The sequence below is a fragment of the Gymnogyps californianus genome, chromosome 16 (genome assembly GCF_018139145.2).
Source record: "Gymnogyps californianus isolate 813 chromosome 16, ASM1813914v2, whole genome shotgun sequence".
Lineage (NCBI taxonomy): Eukaryota > Metazoa > Chordata > Aves > Accipitriformes > Cathartidae > Gymnogyps > Gymnogyps californianus.
In genome coordinates this window covers 5,586,461-5,611,087 of record NC_059486.1, presented here as the reverse complement: position 1 = coordinate 5,611,087, position 24,627 = coordinate 5,586,461, and the positions used below count along the sequence as shown (strand labels likewise).

At 46.9% G+C, this 24,627-nt stretch overlaps 1 protein-coding gene across 1 annotated transcript; it reads left to right on the top strand.

Annotated features, from left to right (window-relative positions):
• The first annotated feature begins 656 nt into the window (after window positions 1-656).
• GGT5 (gamma-glutamyltransferase 5) lies at window positions 657-24,627 on the top strand. The gene is made up of 12 exons (XM_050906567.1): window positions 657-817; window positions 12,401-12,531; window positions 15,360-15,449; window positions 16,582-16,771; window positions 17,356-17,513; window positions 17,950-18,099; window positions 18,514-18,647; window positions 19,263-19,465; window positions 19,906-19,997; window positions 20,812-20,921; window positions 22,038-22,145; window positions 22,376-24,627. The coding sequence occupies exons 1-12, from the start codon at window positions 657-659 to the stop codon at window positions 22,520-22,522; spliced, it is 1,674 nt and encodes a 557-aa protein (XP_050762524.1). The 3' UTR covers window positions 22,523-24,627.

Here is a 24,627-nt window from a genome sequence, read left to right as displayed (position 1 = left end):
TTACAGAAGACGTATGGTGTGGACACTGGCAAGATTTAATGATGAAAAAAGTAAATGAGCAAGATATAATAACCTATAAGGTAAACTAAGAGTAAATATGAAGGTTCCACCTTTGTATTTTATATTTAGCTTTTACTTCTTTGAGTAGTCTTATGGAAAGAAGATAACCCAAGTTTGCAATGTAGGATTGATGTTGTAATTTTCCCAGTGATTCACCATGTAGGCTGCCTTTGTTTAGTAATTTGCTCTATGTGGCAAGAATGTGAAGACAAGGAGGCTGTGTGAAGCCAATAAGCAGTGTAGAGATTTCACTTTGAAGTGCTCCAGCAGTGAATGCGTTAAATGTTTTCATCAGAGACTTAAAAAAAAAAAAAAAAAGGCACATGGTGGATATGCCAGAAAAAGTTTACTTTATAAAAGAGAGTGAAAAGCCTTTCACATGTAAGAGAGCAGGAAAGAAAGAGTACACCGTTTCCTTTTTAGCAGCTTTTAATCGTAAAAAGAATGTAATCTTCAGTCGCAGGGGGCAGAGTCCACTTCAGTGAGACCTCCCTCCCAAAACTGCCGGGATCCTCTACTTCCACCCTGAGCAAAGGAGGCGCCTTCGCAAAAGGAGTGAAAGCCTCCCGGCTGCCTCCAGCGGCATAGGAATAGACATGTCTACGGGGAAGATCTGTTGTCTGGTGCTGCTGACCCTAGGGGTGCTGGCGGTGGTTGTTGCACTCGCGGTCATCCTGACTCAACCCAAGTGCGGTCCTCATCGCTACCTGCACGGTGCCGTGGCTGCTGACACTGAGACCTGCTCTGTCATCGGCCGGTATGTGCACGGACCTCTCAGTTTTTCAGGTTACATGTTGCATATGTCGTGGACTCGAACTGACAGACAGGGCACGTACTAACTACAGGAGCGAGCTGGGTTTCTGCCCTGCTTCTGGGGCTGAGCAGCAATGCTGCTCCCTGGGTGCTCTCCATCGGCAGTGGAGCAGCTCAGAGAGCAGATGGAGCCCTGCCTCTGCAGTTGATGCTTATTTTCATTATCCAATGTCACAAAAATTTGCAGCTCTGCAAACCCATGGACTTTTGGAAGGTACAAATATTTATAGTATACAAATACAAGGTTGTTTTTAAGTGGGGAAGCAGGAAATTAACTGCTTCGTGGTGGTAAGTCTGTCAGATAAGTGGCTTAGAAATAAATTAAGAAGTGAGAGGAGCTAGCAGAGAGCTGCAGCTAGACTTTGGCAGAGGCAAGGAAGGCAGGCAGGCTGAGAGGGTAAGGGGGACTGGGCATCCCAGCCTTTAGGGTGTGTGTTTCTGGACTGAAGCCTGCAGCAGGTGTGCCTGCTATCAAGAAAGACACTCTGTATTGGAAAGCAAAGAGCAGATTTAATTGAAATTCAGCCAAGACAGTATAAGTACAAAAGACATACTTACATCACTAGGAAGGAAAGATGTAAGTTTAAAAAAATTCTCTGGCTGCCCAGGTTGTAATACTTCAGTTTGTGTAACAACTTCTCTCTCAAACATTTTGAGTCTTACGTTATTATTTTACTATTACTGTTATGTCAATTCTTAAATGCTTGTATACATGAAAGTAGAAGGATGGAACTTCACAAGCTACATGCAATGCTGGATGCTCCAGCAATGGATGCTGGAGCTGTGTGCTCTACCTTGTGGCTGGAGGAGTGAGATAAGAAGTGGTGCCATTACACCATGCTTGCCTTGTCGCATGTGTGGTTCTTGCAACGACGTGCTGACACAGCATTTGTGAGTAGTTGGAGAAAATGTACTGTGGCTGCACATATGTCAAGGAATGAGATGGGGTTTTTTACACTAAGCCACAGGTTAGTTCTTCAGAGGGCAGAAGAAGTGTATTTTAAATCAGTATTAATGGAAATAAAGGAAAATACATTATTGGATTACCCAAAGAATCTGCTGGGAAAACCACAGCACGTGTTTTGCAGCTATTGTAATTTTTAACTTGAAGTAGTGTAGAATCAGCTGGAAGGCACTGTAGTGAGAGCCACAGAAATGTGGGATCAGGTGAACAACTGAGCAGCTTTGGCTAGCTGGCTACTGCTGCTGGGCTGTCATCTGTTTCCTTCCCTTCCCTCCACAGGAAGCTCCACCTGCTTCCATAGCATCAACCATTGCTGTAGCTGCGCCTCCAGCGCACTTGCCGACAAGGTCTATGGTGTCCCTCCGGTCTGACAGACCATTTTAGATTTCGTACAAATAGTTTGCCAATGATCCCCACAAGATTCTGCCCTTGCTCCAACTTCCCATCACACATTTCTCCCCCTCTTCCCCAGCCTGGGGCATCTGCACATCATGTTCTGCGGCTCCAAATGTATCAGCTCTCTCCCCCAGCCCTGCCAAGCCCCCTGGATCTCCCCAGCCTCTCTCTCCTCCGTCACCGCTCTACACCACTCACCCTCTGCCCGATGGTTAGCTCTGCTACCCTACTGCTGCATGCTGTCTGCTGCTTTTACCGGTATCCTTTGCCTCCAGCCATTCTTGGAAACCTTTGTGCTCATTCCGTGCTGTCCTTATACTTGGAATGAACCAAACTCCTGTGTTGTTCTCCCAGCTTGAGCTATCTGCTCTTGTTCTTGCAATAGATCATAATAAAAGTAAAACTCTTTATAAAAATGTTCCTCTGCAACAGAGCTTGTGATCAGAAACTTTGTATAATGTTTGCCCTTTTCTTTGTCATTGTCGTATTTCTCTCTTTGTCCCCACTGGCCCACAGTGGTAGCTTGTAAGGAAGGAACATTTTTTCTTTGGAGGAAGCTTATTGCATGCTCTGTACTACATGTGATCTTGTTCATTTTCTCCCAGACATTTCTGTGCTTTTATATCTGTATGTCACATTTTAGCTGTTAGCTATTAGCACATGATAGTCACCACTAAATTAATTCTCATAGCAATCTGTGAAGTGAGAAAGTGATGTTATCTCACTGGTATAAATAAGGAAGTCTAGCATGGCAATTATACTGCATGGATGCCACATCAGAGTCGCTTTGACCAGGGTCTCTGCCTTTCAGAGCTTTCTGTGCTGCTCAGGGTACATCTCGCACTGACCTCCTGTGTGACGCTGCAGGGTGAGGGCTTCCTCGAGCCTGACCCAGAGGTCTTGATGGGAGCATCAGGAGCTGAGGAGCATACAGCGGCCTCCTGCCTAATCTTTGCTGAACAAGATTTTAGCATCACATGGGAATTTTGTCACAGCAGTAGCAATAAAATCCAATTTCTCAGAGTAGTCTTAGCCATTAGGCCCTCCTGTCCCCACCTGTGAGCTGCCACTTCATTTGCCACTTAACTTCAGCAACAAAGCAAGAGTAGGGCAAAGCCAAGCATCCCTCGATGCACAGCCCTAACTCCTTCTCAGACACTACCCAGCCAGTCAAGTGAGTGTTTTTGAGATTACAACAATGCTGTTGACTTCTGCTGTTGACTTCTGCTGTTCAAAAATAATTAAACTCCCAAATTCATGAGACTTAGGAAAGAGGAAACAAGAAGAAATAATTAATCTTGGGGTTTTCTGTTTCTTACTGAGTACTGTATTTAGGTCTTCATGCTTTTTCTGCAGTTATGCAAACATTTGCAAATTTCTACACTGGCTGTTTGGGCTTGGAATATTGTAAAGAGTTGACGAGTTAGGCGAGCAATCATGAATGGCAAGATTCCCAATGGCACAAGAGCTGGGACCTGTACTGCTGGTCCTGAGTCCGTGCTGGGCCCTTTGCTACCCGTGCTGCTGCTCTCTCTCTTCTGCCTAATCGCTGCCTCACCCCCAGCTCTGTGGCTGCTCCTTCCCACATGTACCCATCTGCCTGTGCTGGTGTTTGAGCCTGTGCAGTCACTACTTCTGGTCTTCTCATTCTACCAACACACCACCCCCACTACCCCCCCTGCTCCCAAATTGCTCAACCTTATGGGCTTTCTTCTGCCCTGATCCCACCTCCACAGCTCAGCCACCTCACTCGTCTCCCATCTCCTCTGTGTTTGAGGCAGGACATGGCCACTCTCCTTGCTCATGGTCCAGCCTGGAGAGCACTGAGTACTAAGGATAATAATGTCCTTGTTTTTTCTGTGCTCAAAAGCCATGGCTGTTACCAGATGCAGTTTTTTCGAGGAAGCTGTGCTTAGCCTCTGCAGCTGAGGACTGGAACAGGCTCATTTCCGCTATCATTGCTTAGAAATCACAAGAGAATTAATCTACCAAAACTAGTTAATACCTTGATGACCACACACATCTGCATTTTTGTATATAAAAAGTAAGTAAAAAAAATTATATGATCAATATGATCAAAATTTTTAATTATCAGTTTTGGGTTTTTTTCCCCTCAAAGCAAACAACTTGGCCAAATTAGAGTGACTTGTTTGAACTGGAGGCAGACTACACTCTGGCTTTTTACTTCCACGCTGCAGAGCCTCCTAACAAATTTTCTAGAGGAGTTTAAAACAAGTAAAAGAAGGTAAAACAACAAATTTCCTCAGTCTAATTTTTTGGTAATTGCTGAATGCTTTTAGTGGAAACATACAAAAAGGAAAAGAGTGACTTCCAGCACCATGAGAAAAAAAATTAGGCTTAGTGGCTTGGGTATGGCAAAGCTACAATCAAATGAAAACCACATGTTGTAATTGAACCTGTCAGCCTGCCTGCCCGCCCCACTGGTGAGAGCAGGAGTCATTGCAACCAGTCCCTAAAGGCACACCACAGAGAGATTCAACAGTGCCGGTTTGTCCCTGCTCTCCCCCGCTGACCCCGCAGACCCCCTCTCTGCCGGGAGCCTGACCTGCCCCCCCGCAGCCACCCCTTTCATCCTGCAAATCCCCCCCAAGCTCCCGGGAACCCATGCAGGGGATGCTCGGAGAACCTCCAGTGCAGGATGGGCATGAAACCAATCGCAGTGGTCCAGTGCCTCAAGTCTTGGAAGCTAAAAGCAGCACCTAATCTCTGACCTACTTAAAAAATTTATTCTTTAATTAAAAAATCTTGTTTCTTTAAAAAAAAAAAAAGAAATTCAAACCACATGCTCTGTGAGTTGTCATTAGTAGTAATGAAATTCCTGGGGCATTACACGATACTGTGTTGGTTTAAGATGCCGCTGTTTAAGACAGAGTCTTTGTGTGCTCCTAGTAGAACTTTCAGTTGAACTTATCGAGAATAACTGAACTGAACCTCTTGCCCGAAGAGCAATCTTGTCTTTTAACAAGTGGGATGGTGGGTTGAGGAAAACACCTCAGGACCCTTATATTTCCCTCACTGATAGTTCAGCTGTGAAGGAAGGGTCAGTGAAGGAACTCTGTGGCTCTGTAATTCATTAGTACAAGCAGGACAGACTCACAACCCCTGTTTGCTGCTCTTTTTCTTCAACTGTGCTCAGCTATCATCTTCAGGCTTGGGTTTTCCAGCTCTGGAGATGGTGTTTGTGTATTCTGGGGCTGTATAAGGTTGGACTTTCTGAAATCTTTCTGCAACAGAAAGTGAGCAATCTCAGCAAGCCTCCAGCATGTCATCATCCATGTTGGCAGGTCCTGTGCTAGACTTGCTCTTAGCCATCAGTGCCCAATTCTCAGTGCTGAACAAGGTTGGGTCTTTTGCTGCAAATGGTTTTACTGCTGGAGATTGGGGACTGAAAGCAATATTATGCAGCTGTCTGGTCCAGACAGGGGCCCTGCGCTGGAAGAAAACTTGTCCCTGAACGAAGCGAAACTCTTTGATGAAGAAGGACCGGAGACTAAAAGGAGAGTCAGAGCAGTTTTTAACCCACGGATGTGGATTTGGTACCAAAGTCCACCTCAGTAATTTGTCCTCATGTCAAGAGGCCATGAGGAGACAGGAGGTGATTGCCCTGGCAGTGAGCGGTACCCAAACCCACCTTCACCTCCAACTCTGAGCAACTTGTTCCCTCCTGGCAATGGAAGTGGCTTTTTCCATCAACCACGCTAAAAGCTTTATATTCCGTACCAATGTTCTATTTGAGCTCTGCCATCCACTGCTCTGCATCCATTTGTTTCCCAAATGGCAGAAGCAAGAGCCAGCATAAGGCCAGGGAGAGATTTAGGGAAAAAGTGCTCATTCCTAGCGATGGGATTCGCTGCAGTGAGGTGAGTGGACATGACCTGGCCCAGCAGCCACCTCTGACCCCACTTCTCTAGTGTAGCCTAGCATAAACCCTGGGAACTGGCTTTTTCTGAAACACCCAGGGGACAGGGTGTTGGGGAGGGTAAGAGTGGTGAGAATTTAACAGTCAGAAAATGTCTGCAGTCCTGGGAAGCTCAGTTTTAGGCAGAGAATCTGCTGAAAAAATCCTTCTCAGTGATGGTCCAGCAGCATTTCTGATGAATGTTTATATCCCAAAGGATTTGCCTTCTCTTCTTCTTGTATTGTAACACTTAAATTTGGCAACTGGCCCTTTTTTACAGAAACAGCTGTTGCTTTTGCTCTTCATAAATCTTAAGCAGGCAGCTGCTATATAACGGGTGGTCTCCTCCCAGCCCTCAGCTTTCTTTAGCAGAAAAAAAAGGTCAATATAATTTACCACCTTAGCATTGCCAGTGTATTTAAAATGGCTTCAGGGCTCCTTCTAGCCCAGGGCAGAACAGCAGACTTGGTCTGCAGTGCAGCACAGCCCATCTTTGCTATGAGGATTGTGTGAGCAAAGTGCCATCATTCACCCTTCCTGGGAGGGTGATGTTGCAGAGGAGTGATTTAGGATCCTTAAAGACTCTGTAAAAGCACGACTTAACGGAGTTCGATGGCAAGGTTCACTCTATTACTTACTACATGGGAGAAATATACATTGATTTGCACAGAGACTGGAGATGCAAAAAGGTAAGGGAGACCCTCCCGTTGAGTCACAAGGTTCGGAATGGACCCCCTTGCTTTCCAAACTCCCGATGGAGCTTAGGTGCGGCTAGATCCAAACTTAGTCTCAGACCTGGTCAACGGTTTATGGCTTAGAGATTCAAAGGGTAAGAAAACCTCCCATTGAGTCACGAGGTTCAGAATGGACCCCCTTGCTTTCTAAACTCCTTCTCAGAGAGGAGTTTAGGTGCGGCTGGATCCAATCTTAGTCCCAGACTTGGTCAATGGTTTATGGCTACATATGGGAATTATATGTGCACAATCAATCCTTTATATCACTTAGTTAGGATTTCAGAGTTCAGCATGCTATTAATCACTTACTGATCCGTTCAGGCATCCGGTGTTAGTTCGCTCCGAAGTTCGAGCCCTCGGTTTCCCAAAACAGACTCTCAGGCATCGAGTCTTATAAAAAGAAATAAATAGAGTGGTACAGCAGCAGGGTCAGCTCCAGCTGGGTGCCCACGAAGAGGCAGGGGGGGAGAAGAAGGAGAGGAAAGAAGGAAGGAAAAAGGAAGGACGGAACGAGGGAAGAACCTGAACAAAGAAATCCCCGGGCAATTCTACCCTTACAGACTGTTCACCCTGACACGTTCTTCACACTCTCTTCGTGCATCTTCCACACGGCCTTTGGTCCAATAGTGATTCTGGCCTGACACCTTCTGACTCCTTATTGGATTCCTTCACTGTCTCCAGACAGGCCATTTGTTATCTTGTCGAGTTGCAGGTGCTGTTGATGGCTGTAGCCTTGAAACCTCCTTATCTTCTGATTTACATTGGCTCTGGAGGTCCCTGTTTTGACTAAGTAGGTACATGTTCAGCAAATCTAAGTGAAAGTTTATAGCTTGCGGCCTAAGATTTCAGCAAATCTAGCTACTCATGCTAAGTAAGTAAAGCTAAGCAAACCGCATACTAAATCACACAACTTTATAACTTTAAGAAGTGATTCATTCTATTTAAAACTTACGTATTTAAGCTAATATCTCTTAACATTGAGAGGTGTCCCTGCTCAAGGGGAGAGTTGCCTGGCGTGCAGTCCAGTTGCCATCCAGGGAGAACTCAAACTGGGCTCATCCAATGATCTGTCGTTGGTAAAAGATCTTGTTGCTGGAGATCAGCACCGTGCAGTCACGCTACCTAGCACGGAAAGCTCAAAGAAGGCTCACTTAGGCTGTCATATTTATGGGATAAAGTGGTTGGCTTGTGGTCAAATTGCATACAATGCACGAGACTCCTTGTACCCACAACTTTCACTGTGTTGCTCTGCTTCTTTGTGGGTTTCCTAGCGGAGTTCTGGGCCCGGCTGCGGCTCAGGGCTTTACCTCCTTTGGAGCCTGTACCAAACTGCTGCTGGTTTGGTTAAGGGGGGTCAAGTGCGTCTCTCACAGATGAATCTCTGTTTTGCTGCTGCTGGAGCAGGACTTGGTTGTTAACATCCTCTTCTGCTCCTGACTTTAAGGAAGCTCCATTAATAGCCAAACCCTAAAGCTGAAACTAAGTGGCAGGAAGGATATAGGACAAAACATGTTGTTATCAGATCTTGCCAGCTGTAGCACTAAAATATCCCTAGGGAGACCTGGTAAGGTACCACACTTTGATTGAGGGGTCATGTGTCTCTCCAGGGTTTTGCATTATAATTAAGCTAGTTGTAGTGGTGATCCATATAAAGGGAGCAACCTAATGGGACAGGGTGTAGCTAGATGAGAAAGACGTAATGGCCCTAAATCCCCCAGGCATCACTTCCAAGGAAGTGGCAGGGCTCTGGCCGAAAGCGGGTGAGCCAGGCACGGGGAACCAAGTGTGATATACCAAGAGCCACCTCAGAGAGTGTTTTCTGTTGTGTTTCTGTCTCCAGAGAGGCTGGAGGGAAAGCTGTCGAGACTGGGGGCCAATCTGCAGATAGCATAGAATGGCTGTGGGCCCTGGACCCTGTGCTGATGATGGGGGACACATATCAGGCCTCCTGGGTAAAAGAGCAAAGCAGCTCAAAAGAAATCTTGTTAATAACCCTGATCAGGATTTGGTTTTACCCTTGCTGGGTTCAGTTGTTTCTGAGCTTGAGCTAAAAGCCCACCTGTAAGGCTTGCCTGTCCTTAGCTACCGCCATGCCTGTCCTGTGTCATGGGACACCCCCTGTGCAGGGGTGCAAGTGAGAAACTTGGCAGGCACATGCACCCCCACAGAGCCAGGGAAACAACATCAGTGTGGTGTGTGAGCCCTCCAAGATGTGTTTGTGAGACTTGGGGCTGGTAGTGCTTCCTGCCAGGCTAGGAAGAGCCAAGATGATACCCAGTTTTGGGGAAATATTTCAGCTCCCCTTCCCCCTAACCCCTGTCCCCCAAAGAAGCAGCAGGCAAAGGACCATGCCCAGTATCACGCCGCCCATCCCATACTGAGATGGTCTCAGATGCTGCACACTGTGCTAGTGGATGGGAAGCCTTAGCTCTCCATCCCGTGGTGCTCACTGAAAGGCAGCAGGCAACTGGAAAGCCCTCCTTCCCTTGAGCAAGAAACAGGTTTGACTATGTGTTGTTAGATTTGGTGTTTGCCACCAGAGGTGACAGTGACAGTTGCCACCAATATAGACACAGTAGACAGGAATGGAAAGCACTTTTGGATTATCTAGAAATTCTGTTTTTCTTGTCATCTTGTTTATATTGCAAAATGTGATTAATGAGGGCTAGTGACCAAGGACAAAGCAAAATATGCTTTGCTTTTCTGTGAAAAGGTGTCCCTGTGTTGGCTCCTGGTGTTATTTTTGCTCTATATTGCATTAACACCAAGGGGTCGCAGCCAAGAATCAGGGCACCACTGTGCTAGGCACAGAGCAGGAACAATAAAGACTATCTCTGGCTTTCCGGCCTTCCTGAGGCACGCAGAATGTCAGTGTCTTGGGCATAACCCATCTGAAAACTATTGGTTGGACTAGCAGGCTGGAGTAATCAGTGCTCATAAATAAGCACTTGATTTGCCTCGGCCATGCCAGGCAGGATGTGTCCATCCTGGCAGCTGCTGAAGTCCTCTCCACTGGCCAGTAAACATCCTCCTCCCACTTGTTCCTTGATGCTCTCAGGACATCTGTGTCCCTTTTGCCAATAGCAGTAACACTCTAGGTCTCAGCTCCCTGGAGAAGTTTGCTGCTCTCTTTAGCAGTTAGATACACCTTTTCTGCAGAGGCTGAGACCTCATTTGTCCTCCCTGATCTCAGTGGGAGCCAAGGGCACAGCTACAAACTGGAGTTTACATGGCTTGTGTTATCCTAGCTGTATGTCTAACTGGGAGTGTTAGAGGGAGGGAGCACGGATAAGGTCATGCTAAGAAACTCCCAGGTTTGTATGCTTTGTGCATATGGCACTACATTTGCAGTAGCTAAAGGGTATTTAGCCCACAATGTTACTTTTATAAACAAGTACTTGGGAACACCAAAAAAATCTTAGCATCATCCAGAAACAGGCCATCTAGGTGTACAAATATTAAATTAATAAATTGATTAACTGTGGTCACCCTTTAGAGCATGCTAAGTCAATGCAGTTCCAGTGCAGAGCATGCTGGCTTGGTGCAGATCAGTGTGTGTGTGGGGGAACAGCTCATCTTTTGGAGCAGGTAGGTGACCATCACTAGATGACACAAGAAGGGATGAGGATCTTCATCAGGGAGTGCTCCTCCAGGCACAAGCGTTTCTGAGGACATGGTGAGGGGTGTATTGCACCAGGTTCAGAAGGAGAGTGGCAGGAGGGTCCCGGGACAAGAGGTAGTGCAAGATGTGCAACCACTTACACAACTGTGAATGTGGTTGTGAACTTGGGTGAGAATCTGGTGCTTTTCAGGCTTTGGGAAAATGTGTCTGATGTTTCATATTAAGGTCTTAATGCATTGCATTGAAATGAATATCATACAATCTCACGGTTTCTTTTTAAAGTTGTTTTTCACTGCAAATTATCTCAGAACCATGTTTTTCCCTGGCACCAGGCTTTGTACATGTGCTGCCTCATAGCCCATAATCCAGGGGCTCTGGGGAGCACTGTCCCAGGCCAGTGTAGTGGTCCTTCTCCCCTCTTTCCTCAACTTTCTAACATGCTGCCTGGGCCTTCTGCAGGGGTAACTCAGTGTCTCATGAAGTCTTTGTGTCTTTCCCTTCTATTGCTAGCAATTAAAAAGCTTCAGTTTCAGAAAAACACCACCCAGGGACATTTGTGGTGACAGTCTTACCCCTGCTGCAAGGAGATGAATGGGCAAGCCTGAGCCTCAGTCTCCATTTTCAGAGCTACAGCCAGGGAGCAGCTTGCTGCTAGGAGGCTAAAAGCCATGCAGACCCCCAACAGAAAGCCCTGTGGTTCCCTACCATTTCTTTTCTCCCCACTTGTCCACATGCCATTTCCTTACAGGCAGTGGTTCCAAAGGCACTTACAGAAAGAAAGGAAAGCCACAATCAGTGTGCCTGCTGGCTGCATCCTCTTCCCAGCCCCAGCAGGTCCCAGCCACATCAATGGATGTAAAATAAACAGCAGTCCCTATACGTGCTCTGTGTTCCTATTGCAGCCTCTGGGAGCAGTTGCACTCCAAATAATGAACTACTCCACTTTCCCTTCTGGCTTTGCCTTATCTAAGCAATATCCCAATCCAGTCAGAAACCTTCCTAGGAAATACCAATGCTGGCTAGTGGCAGGCTGTGCAAGGAAACCCCACCCTACTGCATTTCCACTGCAAGGAAAAGATTTTTTTTACAGCTGTGCTTGAGGGAAGCATTTGTTGAGACACATTTCTCTAACAGAAACTCATTGCTGTCAACAGCATGAGGCTGCCTTAATGCCTGTGTGTTCTTCGGTGTGGCTGTGCCTAGGTAGAAACAGTTGAGGGTTTTTTTTCCTGTTTGGTTGTTTGTTTGTTGGTTTGTTTTGCCTTTGGGGATACAGGGAGGGGGCGGGATTTTTGTGCTAATATCACATAAGCCTAGGAAGGCACATTGTAGGAGCAATGAAGGCCTGAATTTTGTGGTAATTGACATGCTAAGTCTCAGGAGTTTGCCTGACATGGACCTATCGTTTCTGCTTCAGTGCCCCTGTCCTGTTGACCAGCATATGCCTTTTTATTGGAACGGTAGGTGGGGAGCTTTGTTTCCCAGCATGTGGAAAGCTCTCTCCTCTGCCGAGAGCATCCTCCTCCACGAATGGGAGATCCTTGCTGTCCCTTTTTGTCAACAGCATTTGTGAGCGGCTGCAGTTCTCTCTGTCCCATCACTCTTTGCCCAGAGGAAGACCAGCCTCGCACAGGTCTGGCCCCTGGCTGCTCTGTCCTCCTGCAGACTCTCCCTTCTTTCCCATTAATTTTTCTTTCTTGCTCCCACAAAGCAAGGCGCCTTTCTGCGCTCTTACACCCCACACTGCTGCCAATAGCTTTCTCCAACTGCTAGCTGCTCTTGTCAAGCTGGGGCTGCCTTGCAAGTGCCCCAGGGAGACATTGTCATGTGGCTCCTCCATTCTGTCATTCCTGAATTTTAACATTGTCTTTTTTCGTCCCTTTCCACCACAGGGACATCCTGAAAAGCGGAGGCACAGCTGTGGATGCTGCCATCGCTGGCTTGATCTGCACCTCGGTGATGAACCCTCAGAGTTCGGGCCTGGGTGGTGGGGTCATATTTACCATCTATAATGCCAGCACAGGTATGGGCCAGCCCTGGCCTCTCCATGGTGCCCCATCACCCTGCAGACACCCAGCTGCTGTGGAGAAGTCAGAATCCTTCATGTTCTCTCAAAGCAATTTTTTCAATATAAAAGCTGCATCCTCTGATCTCAAACCATGCTTTTGCTCTTAACCCAAAGCATCCATTACAGGGAGCGCATCTTTTCACAGCAAGAACGTGGGGGGCAGGGGGAAGGAGCTTTGGATTTAAAATGAACTGACTTTGCTTCTCCTTCCTCCTCCAAAGCAATCCCAAATTATATTTCAAAGTCACATAGCTGACAGGGCAGCAAGGTGTGAGCGGTGCTGTCTGAGCTGCCCCTGGGCTGCCATGGAGGCAGACGGGAGCGGAGTGAGGCGTGTGTGCTGGCAAGGAGCGCCGCAATATGGGGCTGTCACTGGCTCAGCTGAGCCCTTGGGCTGGGACTTCAGGGGCTCATCCTGCACCAGCAGCTCAGGCAGCGCCTGCCGACATGGGGGCTGCATCTCACGCTGCCCTTGCTGGCGTGGTGTCCTGGTTTCAGCTGGGATAGAGTTAATTTTCTTCTTAGTAGCTGATACAGTGCTGTGTTTTGGATTTAGTGTGAGAATACTGTTGATAACACTCTGATGTTTTAGTTGTTGCGAAGTAGCACTTATCTTAAGCCAAGGACTTTTCAGTTTCCCATGCTCTGCCAGCAAGCAGGTGCACAAGAAGCTGGGAGGGAGCATAGCCAGGGCAGCTGACCCGAACTAGCCAAAGGGATATTCCATACCATGGAACGTCATGCCCAGTATATAAACAGGGGGAGTTGGCCGGGAGGTGCGGATCGCGGCTCTGGCATCGGTCAGCGGGTGGTGAGCAATTGCATTGTGCATCACTTGTCTTTTCTTGGGGTTTATTTCTCTTTTTTTGTTATATTCTTTTTCATTGCTATTATTATTATTATCCTTAGATAGTAGTGTATTTTATTTTACTTCAGTTATTAAACCGTTCTTATCTGAACCCACAAGTTTTACTTTTTTTTCCCCCCTCCTCCCCACCCCACTGGGAGGGGGGAGGGGGAAGCGGCTGCGTGGTGCTTAGTTGCTGGCTGGGGTTAAACCACGACACATGGGTAGGACTCCCCAAAGTGGCAGTGAGACTTCCTGTCCCAGGAGATGCATCTTCACTTCAGAAGTCTAAATCTAGCAATGTTCAGGGCCTGCTGGGAAGTCTTTCTGTGTTTGGCTTAACCCCTCGTGTTGTGTTCTTGCTTTTATGTTTTTGATGTTTTAACTGTCTTGGCTCCCAAAAGCCCCAAGAGCTTATGGATCTAAATAGTAAAATCAACAATGAACACAGTAACAATATTGTAGTTTTAAAAACCCTGCCAAGTAGTCTCACAGAGTCACGAGTCTGGAAATGCTTGGGTGTATCTTATGCAATAGCATAATTTGGCAAAACAGCTATATTTTTCTTTTTTCTCTTTTAGCAGAGCCATATAACTTTGCCTATCAACAGTCCTCTTCTACTACCTAAATTATCCTGCTGCACAGAGCCGCACATGGCCATGCATGGCTCAGGTGCTTGGTATACTAGGTAGCACTGTGGGCTCCCGCAGCACAGCTGGCTCTGTGGACTGTGATAGGAAAAGATAAACACAAGGCAGAGGAGGTGGCAAAATAATAGGCTAGACCTGAAGTACGAGTGTATACAAGTGGGTTTTTTGTTGGTTGGTTTTTTTTTTTCCCTTTTGTCCTGGTTTCGGCTGGGACAGAGTTAACTCTCTTCTTAGTAGCTGGTACAGTGCTGTGTTTTGGATTTAGTGTGAGAATACTGTTGATAACACGCTGATGTTTTAGTTGTTGCGAAGTAGCGCTTATCTTAAGCCAAGGACTTTTCAGTTTCCCATGCTCTGCCAGCAAGCAGGTGTGCAAGGAGCTGGGAGGGAGCAGAGCCAGGACAGCTGACCCGAACTAGCCAAAGGGATATTCCATACCATGGAACGTCATGCCCAGTATATAAACAGGGGGGTGCTGGCCGGGAGGTGCGGATCGCGGCTCTGGCATCTGTCAGCGGGTGGTGAGCAATTGCATTGTGCATCACTGTTTCCCCCCCCCCCCCTTTTTTTGGTTATATTCCTTTTCATTACTATTATTATTATATTTCATTATTACTATTGCTAGTATTATATTTTACTTTAGTTATTAAACGGTTCTTATCTCAACCCACAAGTTTTACTTTTTTTTCCTTTCCTCCTCCTCACCCCACTGGGAGGGGGGAGGGGGAAGCGGCTGCGTGGTGCTTATTTGCTGACTGGGGTTAAACCACAACAGCCTTTCAAGCTTCCCGATACATAGAGGGTCTTTAAGTATCACCATTCTGCTTATAAACATGATGGACATGCCTCACCATCGCTTGGAAAATGGCCCACCACAGGCTCATGTTATGTCTCTGACATGTCCCACCTGCAGAGGAAGCGCAGGAACCTGCAAATCAGATGTGAAGCAGCACATCCCAGACCATGTCCCAGGCCCAAGAGCCCTGGGGGGGCACCTTAACTGGCTGGAGGCAGGCCCTGGCCTTGTCCCTATACGTTCACTGCCTCTAGGTAGGCACTGCTTGGTTTGCTCTAAATAAAAGCATGGGAGCAAACGACGGTGTGTGCCGACTGTAGCCTGACCCTGCAAGTGTGCTTGACACATTTGGCAAAAGGCTTCAGGGCAGTTAAGCACGGTGCCGCGGGCTCTGGGGTAGCAGCCTGTGCAGTGCTCACAGCTGGCTGAAATGTGATGCTCAGCTGCTTCAGGAAGACAATGTCATGCATTTCCCCCTTCTCCTTTCCAGGAACAGTCGAGGTGATCAACGCCCGCGAGACAGTCCCACGAGCATTTCTGCACAATTTATCGTCTTGCTATTCTACTGATTTACCCATTGGTAAGGACACAGACTGGGGCACGAGGGCTGTGTGCCCTCCTGGTGTGCAGTGCACAAAGCTCAGGGTGGGGGAACCGAGGACCTTGCTGACTTTATCTGAAGTTCTGTTTAATTGATCGTGATCTTCCTGGATTGACTTTTCCAAAAGTCAGAAAAAATACCAGGTGCATAAAAATTCCTGTTTCTTAGTAATATTGGCAACCTGACCCGTGAGGGGGTGGGGAGCAGAGCATGAGGAGAAATCACAACGTAATTTCTCTTCATAGGAAGTCTGCATTTCAAGACCACATTTCCCAAAGCACTCATTTCCCAGCAGTTCTTACAGAGAAAAAAAGGTCAATAGCTGCTCAGACTTTCTGGAAACAAAGGAAATCAATCTAGTGCACTTGCCCATATCCTTACATTGGGGAAGCAACATGACAGCATCAGGAGTAGAGTTGCTGGGCTCCAGCTTAGCTCAGCTACCTCTCTGCTACCTCACCCCCATCCGAGGAGGCTCCATGTCCATTTGCTGTTACCGGTTTGGCAGCAGGCACTCTCACTTTAGCAGCACATCTTGGATCTCTCCACATTTCGTGCTGCATTCATTCTCCTTCCCTAGCACATTTTCTTTTGGGTCGTGTCCTAGTTCCTGGAGGAGATGTTCCTATCCTTGGAAGAAGAGCCTGAAAAGGAATCAGGAACAACTCTGGTTGGGACAGTTGGAGGTCTCTGCTCCAACTCCTGCTCAAAGCAGAGTGATGTCAGAGTTAGCTCAGGCTGCTCAGGGCCTTGTCCTGTCACATTTTTTAACTTCTCCAAGGAAGGAGAATTTCACAGCTTCACTTGTTCTAGTGTTTGACCAGGCTCTGCATGACCGCTTTTTCTCTTACGTCCAGCTGCCATCTCCCTTGCTGCAACATGTGCCTGTTGTCTCTTGTGCTTTCACCGTGCACCTCTGAGTCTGGCTCCAGCTTCTCTATACCCCTTCTGTTAGGCAGTGGAAGAAATATATGAACAGAAAAAGGAAAGAAAAATAACCAAGCTTGCTTTTAGAAGCCTTAGTGCTGCCTGTACAAATGCATACTTCCAGTCAGAGAGGTGAAACAGGGTGATGATTCACTGGGTGTGACACTGCCACTCTGCTCTTCAGGTTCCCGCTGGATTGCTGTACCAGGAGAACTTCGTGGGTATGAAGAAGCCCATAAGCGATATGGCCGCTTACCATGGAAAGCCCTATTTGAACCAACTATCAAGCTCCTTTCAGAGCCACTTGTCATTTCCCCAGTTATGGACAAAATGATCCATCACCCAGCCTTCTCTACTCCAGGAAAACGTCTGTGGTAAGACCCGTGAATTAAATTGCAGTGTGAGGACCACTGTTCCTTCAGCTTCAGACCCTTCCTCTAACATGCTGACATGGAGCGCAGGCTGCTGCTGTGGCTTCTGCTCAGTAAATACTTGCTATGGAGAGGGAGGGAATAACAGAAGTGGGTTTTTAAAAAATTTTTTCTGTCAGCAACTTTTTTTTTTGGTAATTTAGAGTGGCTTAGCACAGCACAACTGTCTGCTAAGCACATCTGCTCATGAGGAGGAGCTGGCTGTATGTGGCCTGCCGCCATCTGTGTGGAAATCGTCCCCTGACAGCACGGCCCTACAGCAGACGCTTGTTTGGAGAAGCCCCACTGACCTGAGCCAGGGTCAAAGCGTTAGGTCCCATGGAGGAAACTTTGTCTGGGGAAAGAGTGCCTGGTGCTATGGGGAGCAATTGGCTGAGAAGAACTTTTCTCCATGTAGACTGCGGTGTAGCACTGGCTTGGAAAGTATACAACATGCATAAACCAAATCAGCTTTGGGTAGGAAAGAGATTGGCCCTGGGGACAGAATAAGCACATGCTGTAAACTGATGGATGTTCTTCTTTAACAGCCCACTGATATGTGACGGTCAAAGGTTTCTGAAGCGTGGAGAGACCTTCAGGTGGCCAGCGCTGCAGCAAACACTGAGAGCTGTAGCGGACAACGGAGCTACAGCATTTTATGAGGGACAGATAGGAAAGGCCCTGGTGGAGGACATTCGGAAGGCTGGTAGGTAACAGATACAGTTAATACTAATAGACAGGCATTTTCCCAGCAATTGGCTAACAGTTAGTCAATACCAGGGGAAGGCCAACACATGCCATTTGCTTGCCACTTGGGGTGGTACCTGGCATGGGAAGGGGCCACCTTTCCCCAGTTCTTATAACTCAGGCCCAGATGCAGGGCTGAGAGCCACCTACTGCTCTGGTATTCAACCATAGTGCTCATGCACTGGTCTCTCCAACTCCCTTAGGCTTTGTGGTGTCCTGGGGTTTGGTGGTAGATGAGGACACGTGAAGAACATTGCTGTGCTTGGTGGAAGAAATTTGGAGTATACAGGGATGGCTCTTTACAAGCTTTACCAAGGCTCTGATGTAGCCAGCCCATAGAACCTAGTAGAAGTTAATGTGCTAATGCCAGCTACCCATCTGGTTTTCTGTTGAAGGGTCCATTATCACACTGGAGGACCTTCAGGCATACAAAGCAGAGGTGTCCTCAGCTCTGAACATTACCCTGAACAATCACACCACAGTGTTTTCTCCTGGACCACCCATGGGAGGTGCTGTGCTCATGTTCATCCTCAAGATATTGGAAGGTAAATTCCTGAGGGAAAAGGGGCAGCAAGAGGTTTGCAAAGAGCATTGCTCTAGAGCAGTAGAAAAGTAATGAGCAGAAATGGAGTTGGTGAGCTAGAATGGGACCCAAAGGAGTAGTGTGACCATGCTATGCAGCAGGATGATGAACTGGCTTATTCTTAGAGTGAATCAGCATCACCATAGCTGCTGCAAAGGCCAAAGGATACACGATTTTCCCAAGGCTTCAAGAGGAATTGACGTCACAGTGGAAGTTAGTACTTGGTTGCTTCTGTGTCCACATCCTGCTAAAGCATAGGGGAAACTTGATAAGAACTGGAATGGGAGAAGGAGGTTCCTTTCAACTTTTTTTTTACAATTCTTGAAAAAACATTGCCTTGGGTCTATTAACAAAATTATTTCATCCTGCTCTGTAGAGTATAAACTCCATGAAGCGTCACTGGCGACACCCGAGGAGAAGGTAGAAACCTACCATCGCATTGCAGAGGCCCTGAAGTTTGGCAATATGCTAAAACCCCATATGAGTGACCCAGCCTTCTCTGAAGCTCAGGTGAGCTGGCATGGTGCACAGGGACAGCCACAGACACCCACAGCACTGACAGCTTCTTCTACACTGCTGCTTGACAGAGAAGGAGCAGGGAAGTCCATTTCCTGCTTTTTTTTTTTAAATCTGCATTGTCACCAACTCATTTTAGCCTATGTGCTAAGCCTTCAAGCAAGGCTACCTATTGCCCAGACTATCCTGCCTGCCAGCACAATGCTACAGTACCAAGCAATGCTCTGACTCCCTCCTGCTTTGCAGCCATGGAAGGAAAGAAAATACTTAGAACTGCTAGTCAAGAGCAATGCTGCTCAGTTGGCCAAGGCAGAGGCAGGATTAAGCCATTTACTTTGTCTGCAGTTTCTGTTCAGCTGTAGGCTGGCGCTTACTTGCCTGATAAAGGATGTGCACACACTCATGCTAATGCTGAGGTGCCTCGGTACTGAGCTCGTTTCATTTTCTGTGATGAGGGTGGCCTGGGGATTCAGGCTGGGGCTGAATGCTGCCAATGCAGGTCCCCAAGCTCTGACCACTGGGGCTGAATCCCCCAGGCTTCCGTGTGTCCAAAGAAAGACATGCCTGTGCTTTGGTGACACAAGCTCAGTGTCCTTGCTGTGCTTGCAGGTGACTGTGGGGACCATGCTTTCTGACAAGATTGCTGAGCTTGTCAGACGCCGAATAGATAGCCGTGGTGACCACCCACTCAACCATTACAACTTGTTGGAGTCCCTCTACAACCACAGATACAAAAGCAAGGGCACAAGCCACATCTCTGTGCTCGCTGCAGATGGCAGTGCCGTGTCCGCCACCAGCACCATCAACTACCCGTGAGTAGCCGAGGGGTTGGTAATTGAATCACAGAGGCCATGTATCAGGTTCACAGGGTACCCGCAAGGGCTGTTTACCAGAAATGCAAAACCCTCGGGCTTCACTGATTTAGGCAGTTTCTTACTCGTGAATGCCTTTTTCATGTGACAGCAAAGGTCTCTGAGCATCAGCTCAAAGGAACATCACAATTCATGAAGATGTAACAACTTGCTGAGCTCTGCTGAATTTCTGCGGGTTGGGCAAATCCCCACATGCACTAGTAACAGGGAGCTTATCTCTGGCTCCAGCACAGCAGCACAAATACCTTTTGGACACCCTAGCTGGTGCAGCTGCAGGCTGGGAGGAGACAGAGGTAACCCACAGGGTGCCATGTTCGGTTAATGTCATCCACAACAGGAGAGTACTGGGCACTGAAAGGCTACTTCTTTCCCCCCTGCAGGTTTGGCTCCTTTGTGTATTCTAACCAAACTGGGATCATTTTAAATAACGAACTCGCTGATTTCTGCATAGCAAACAGAAGCATTAAACCAGGTGAGCATTCTCACCCTCAAAATAAAACACAAGGCCAGGAGATGGATATGCAGACCGTGTACAAGTGGGGAGGGACTATGTAAACTGCAGGTACTCTTTCCTTTCCTAGGTCTGGATGAGAGCAGGTTTGTTTTAGACTAACAGAGGGTAAAGCCCTGTAGTGTGTCTTGTCTACTCACATATGCCCTTACATGGAAACATGGGAGTTTTGGATTCTGACCAGGGAAATCAGAGATTTAAAAAAAAAAAAAAAAAGCTGAAGCTGATCATTAATTGATGGGGAGGGAAGAAGTGAAGAAACTACTGCTAAGACAAGCTTGCTGACTTTTTAGGCTCATCTATGAAGAAGTATATAGTTGCTGCACAATCAGTAATGCTAGAGGCTTACACTAAGTTCTGTAACACAGCAGTGTTGATGCAGAGACATCGCTCTGTGAATTAAGCTATCCCTGATGCAATCTCCCTTGGGTCTGCCGTGAGAGAGTACATCAGTACTGCGATGGCAGGATTGCTGCTAATCGTTCCTTGGCTGGGTTGAATGAGCTGCAGCAAGTCCTGAATACTTGTAGGAGGCTGTGTCCTGCACCAAGAGATGCTTTCTATTTAGCCTGTGCCATAAAGGTCCAGTTTCTTGTGAGATGGGGTCTCAGCACAAGGAAGCTAGTTTTTTGGAAGACTTGAGCTCCTTGAGGAATGAGCAGCACCTTGGTTTGCCATGGGGAATGCAAGAAGGGTGAGGTAGATAAACTTGTGTGTCTCTCCAGTCCCCTTAACAGCCACATGGGAGGAATAATACTCTCTGCCTCTGCCCTAGGAGAGAAGCCTCCCTCAGCAATGGTGCCTTCCATTCTCATCTCCAAGACAGGAGACATGCTGGTGATTGGAGGAGCAGGTGGGGCCTGGATTATCAGTGCTACTACTATGGTGAGTGAACATGTACTGCACACTAATGCCTTCCATTGAGCAAGGGGAGCACACATTGTCCTGAACAAAAGGAATTACTTTGCCTCTGCTAGTACTGCTATGTGGAAGGCAGCAGTGATAGTCTATCCTCACCTTCTTGCCTCTAGCATTTCTGTGGTAAGGGCAGGGGCTAGCTTCAGCTCTGCTGTTGAACTGCACTTCCACCAGGAGCGAACAGGAATGGAAGAGGCGGGAGAACCCCCAGTAGTCACCCGTTCTTTCAGCCTTCCCAGATTTCCAGCCATGGTCAGTCCCACCTGCTCTTTCTACTCAGCTCTCCTCAGGTCTTCACTCCTTGGTGCTTTCTTTTATTTGCAATTTAGAGGTCACTAAGGCTGCAGGTTGGAGGCCAGAGCAAGTGCCAGACGCCTCACTCAATTCTTTTTTGAAGGGAAGAAGTTAGAACAATTAAATAGCAAGCTAAGGAAGTTATTAGGAACACAGGCATTGCCCAAAACCTTGGGGCCGCGAAAATAAACTGATGAGCTACGTGATGGAAAGAACAAGAAAAACAGAAAACCACCATTGCACATACACGCAGAGTAACAAATCTTAATGAAAAAGAGCTTGCTGAAGCATGAAGTCTAACAAACATCTCATTCAGCAAACAAGAAATAAAAGCAGATAAGGCCACAAGAGGAAAAAGATTTTTTTTTTTCCTTCATCTTTCTTCAACTGGAGAGAAGCATGGGAAGGAGTCCATGCTAGGACCTGATCTGAAAACAGAAAGAACAACCATCAATAGACAGACATAAGATCCATCAGTAGCTATTGAATTCAAGGACACCACTTTGGCTCAGGGAAAGCATTCTGGGAAGTATCATTGTGCGCTCACCCTGTTCTTATACTTGCCCTGAGCATCTGCTATTGGTCACCATGAAGACAGGAGACTAGGCTAGTAGGACTTCTAGTCTGACTCAGTGCAGCCTCTCTTACAGTCCAGGTTTGCACCATCCTGCAGGCAGGATTTACAGTAGAGCTGGCCTGGCTTTACACCAGTGCGAAGGATGGCAGCATGTGACCCAGGTTCTTATTCAGTATCTCCAGTCAGTCTGTGTGGGATTTGTTTCATTGCAGGCAATTATAAACAAGCTGTGGTTTGGCTATGACTTGGAACATGCCATTTCAGCTCCCATCATGCATACTGAAGGTGACAATATCCTGTTTGAGGAACATTTCAGTGAGGTGAGTGGCCTCGCTTGGATCTTCTTGTCTTCTCCTTTTGGTGAGAAGGAGATTGCTTCTGTAACTCTCCCGAATAATCTGTATTTTGCTTCTAGCTAACCTCCTTCTTGCTTAAATCTCACTTTCTCAACCTGACCCCACATACACATCCTTCATTTTCACACCTGGCAACGCTAATGCCTCAGGCCCCTGCCCCATTCACTCCATTTCCTCTTCTCTCCCCCCTACAGGAGGTTAGGAGCGGCCTGCTGGGAAGAGGACACAAAGAAAAGAAAGTTAAATTTGCAATGAATGTTGTGCAGGGAATTTCCAAGGAAGGAAAATGCATCTCTGCTTACTCTGATAAAAGGAAGCTGGGGAAGTCAGCTGGATATTAGCACGAAATGCCATCACAACTCACAAAAGCACAGGAGATAACTAGATTCAGAACATGCTTTGGCTTGGACATGCCAATATTGCCTGTTCCCATCAGGATGCCTCCTAGAGTATGGGCAAAACTTGTGATTACACCTAATTCCAGTAGACTGCAAGTCACCTTCAGGCAATAGAAGGACAGGTCAGCCAGCCTTGTTTAGAGCTACACTCTCCATTACTTATGTGATATATGGAAAAACATATTTCTTGAGCACATCAGCTATTCAGGATAAGAGAATACAAAGTGGGAAAGGAAAATTGGTCCAAAGCCCACTGGGAACATTGTGAAATGACCAAGCTGTATCTTCCATTCCTGCTGGAGAGTCTCAGTTAAGAGTAGAATTGGTTTCTTTCAGGCTGTTGCCACAATAAGCTTATTATTACCGGGGCTCAGTGATGTGAAATAAGTAACTACTTTGGTTATGAGGATTACAAGAAGTGTCTGTAGTGTCAGGATTTTAAAATCTTGAGCATCTGGGCTTAGAGGGTGGGTTTGGAAAGGGAAGAGAGCAAAAATCCACACTCCTCCTCTTGGTTTTCCCATCCAAAGAAGCCCTACTTTTCCCAAAGGTGGCAGATGAAATCAGCGCACCGTAGCACAAGTCTGCTGCCCTACTACTCTCTGCCTTGGTGATACAAAGGACCCCAAGCTCAGAGTAACTGTACTGAAGCTTCCTTCAACCCTGCACACTGGTGACTTTGAGAATAAGCCTCCCATGGGGCGATGTGAATTCCCTGCTCCTGGGATGGACAGGCTTTAGCTTAGTTCCCCGGGGCACCTCTCCCTGCGGCAAAAGGAGTCCCAATCTGTGCCAGTTCTCCCTCCTCAATGCCGGCAGAAGATAAGTCGTTTGGGAAGGCAGGTGAGGATTGCAGTGGAAGAGATGTTGTTTTTGGAAGCTTTATAACTTTCTTCAAAATGCAAAGGATACATGATCAGAAGACTTCATTTGTAGCCACGAGCTCAGCCTGGCCAGGCAAACACCAGGACTGCTGAGAAGCGATGCAGCACTATCAGGCGTTCGCAGAATATTTTTCTCCCATAGCCTAAGGACATGCTCCAACTCCCTGTTTACCACAACTAGTCTCTAGTGTTCCCTTAAGATCACAAGGAGGAAATTGTAGGACTACTTAAGAACTATCACAGAGAGAGAAAACTTCTGGAGGAGAGACCTGAACTCATGCACCTGGATGCAAAAGGTCTTTTGCAGTTACACCATAACCTTGCCCTGCTCAAAATGGCCAAGAGAATCAAACATTTAAGAAAAAAAAAAAACCAACAAAAAACCCCGCCAAAGCTCTTCTCAAATACCCAGGGGCAAGTTCCCACAATCCCCAACTCCATTTTCTGAAAGGTTATGAGCCGTACTTCCCTATGGGCACAGACAGTATTGTGTGTTTGTTTCTGAAAGTGAAGCCAAACCAGAGCAAAGCACTAGCAGAGCCCTCCCCTTCGCATGTTAGTTCTTACCTCACACACAGCTCGTGGTATTCCTAGTACACAAACAAATAAAATCCCTCTGTAAACACCATAACAAGTATTTGAGCACACGCTATTAAAAAAAAAAAAAAAAAAACACCAAAACAAGGCCATCCACACACACCCTTGCAAACAAGGCCAGATAGGTTTTAAGTCTATGTTCTTACCCATGAAGTCTGTCCAATAAAGCCATCAACTTGTTGAAATCTCAGCCTTCACTTGCATTTTAATGATGATCTGAGTGAAGCTGACTAGAGCCAGACATGTGTTTTCCTTCAGAAATTGTACACTAAGGACTATAGTATGACCGCAGCTGTATCTGAGCTTAATGAAAAAGTATTCCTAAGTTACCATATCATAACCGCAAGCACTTAATCATGCATCTGGAAGACAAGTTACTTATGTATAGAGCCAGCTCCATGCACTGCCCCCCTCCTTCCTCGTCCGAGTGGAATTTATCTTAAATCCCCTAGTTCAGGAAGGACTAATGGTTTCTCCATCAGAGCTGCTTACTCAAGCCATAGAAGTGGCACAGTACCCTGTTAGACAGCATTACAGTACTGCCGAATGTGAATAGAGAAAGGGAAT

Coding starts and splice junctions, on each gene's coding strand:
- GGT5 (XM_050906567.1), top strand. CDS start 657: ATGTCTACGGGGAAGATCTGTTGTCTGGTGCTGCTGACCCTAGGGGTG. Junction 12,532..15,359: donor CATCTATAATGCCAGCACAG/GTATGGGCCAGC, acceptor TCTCCTTTCCAG/GAACAGTCGAGGTGATCAAC. Junction 17,514..17,949: donor GGAGGACATTCGGAAGGCTG/GTAGGTAACAGA, acceptor TTTCTGTTGAAG/GGTCCATTATCACACTGGAG.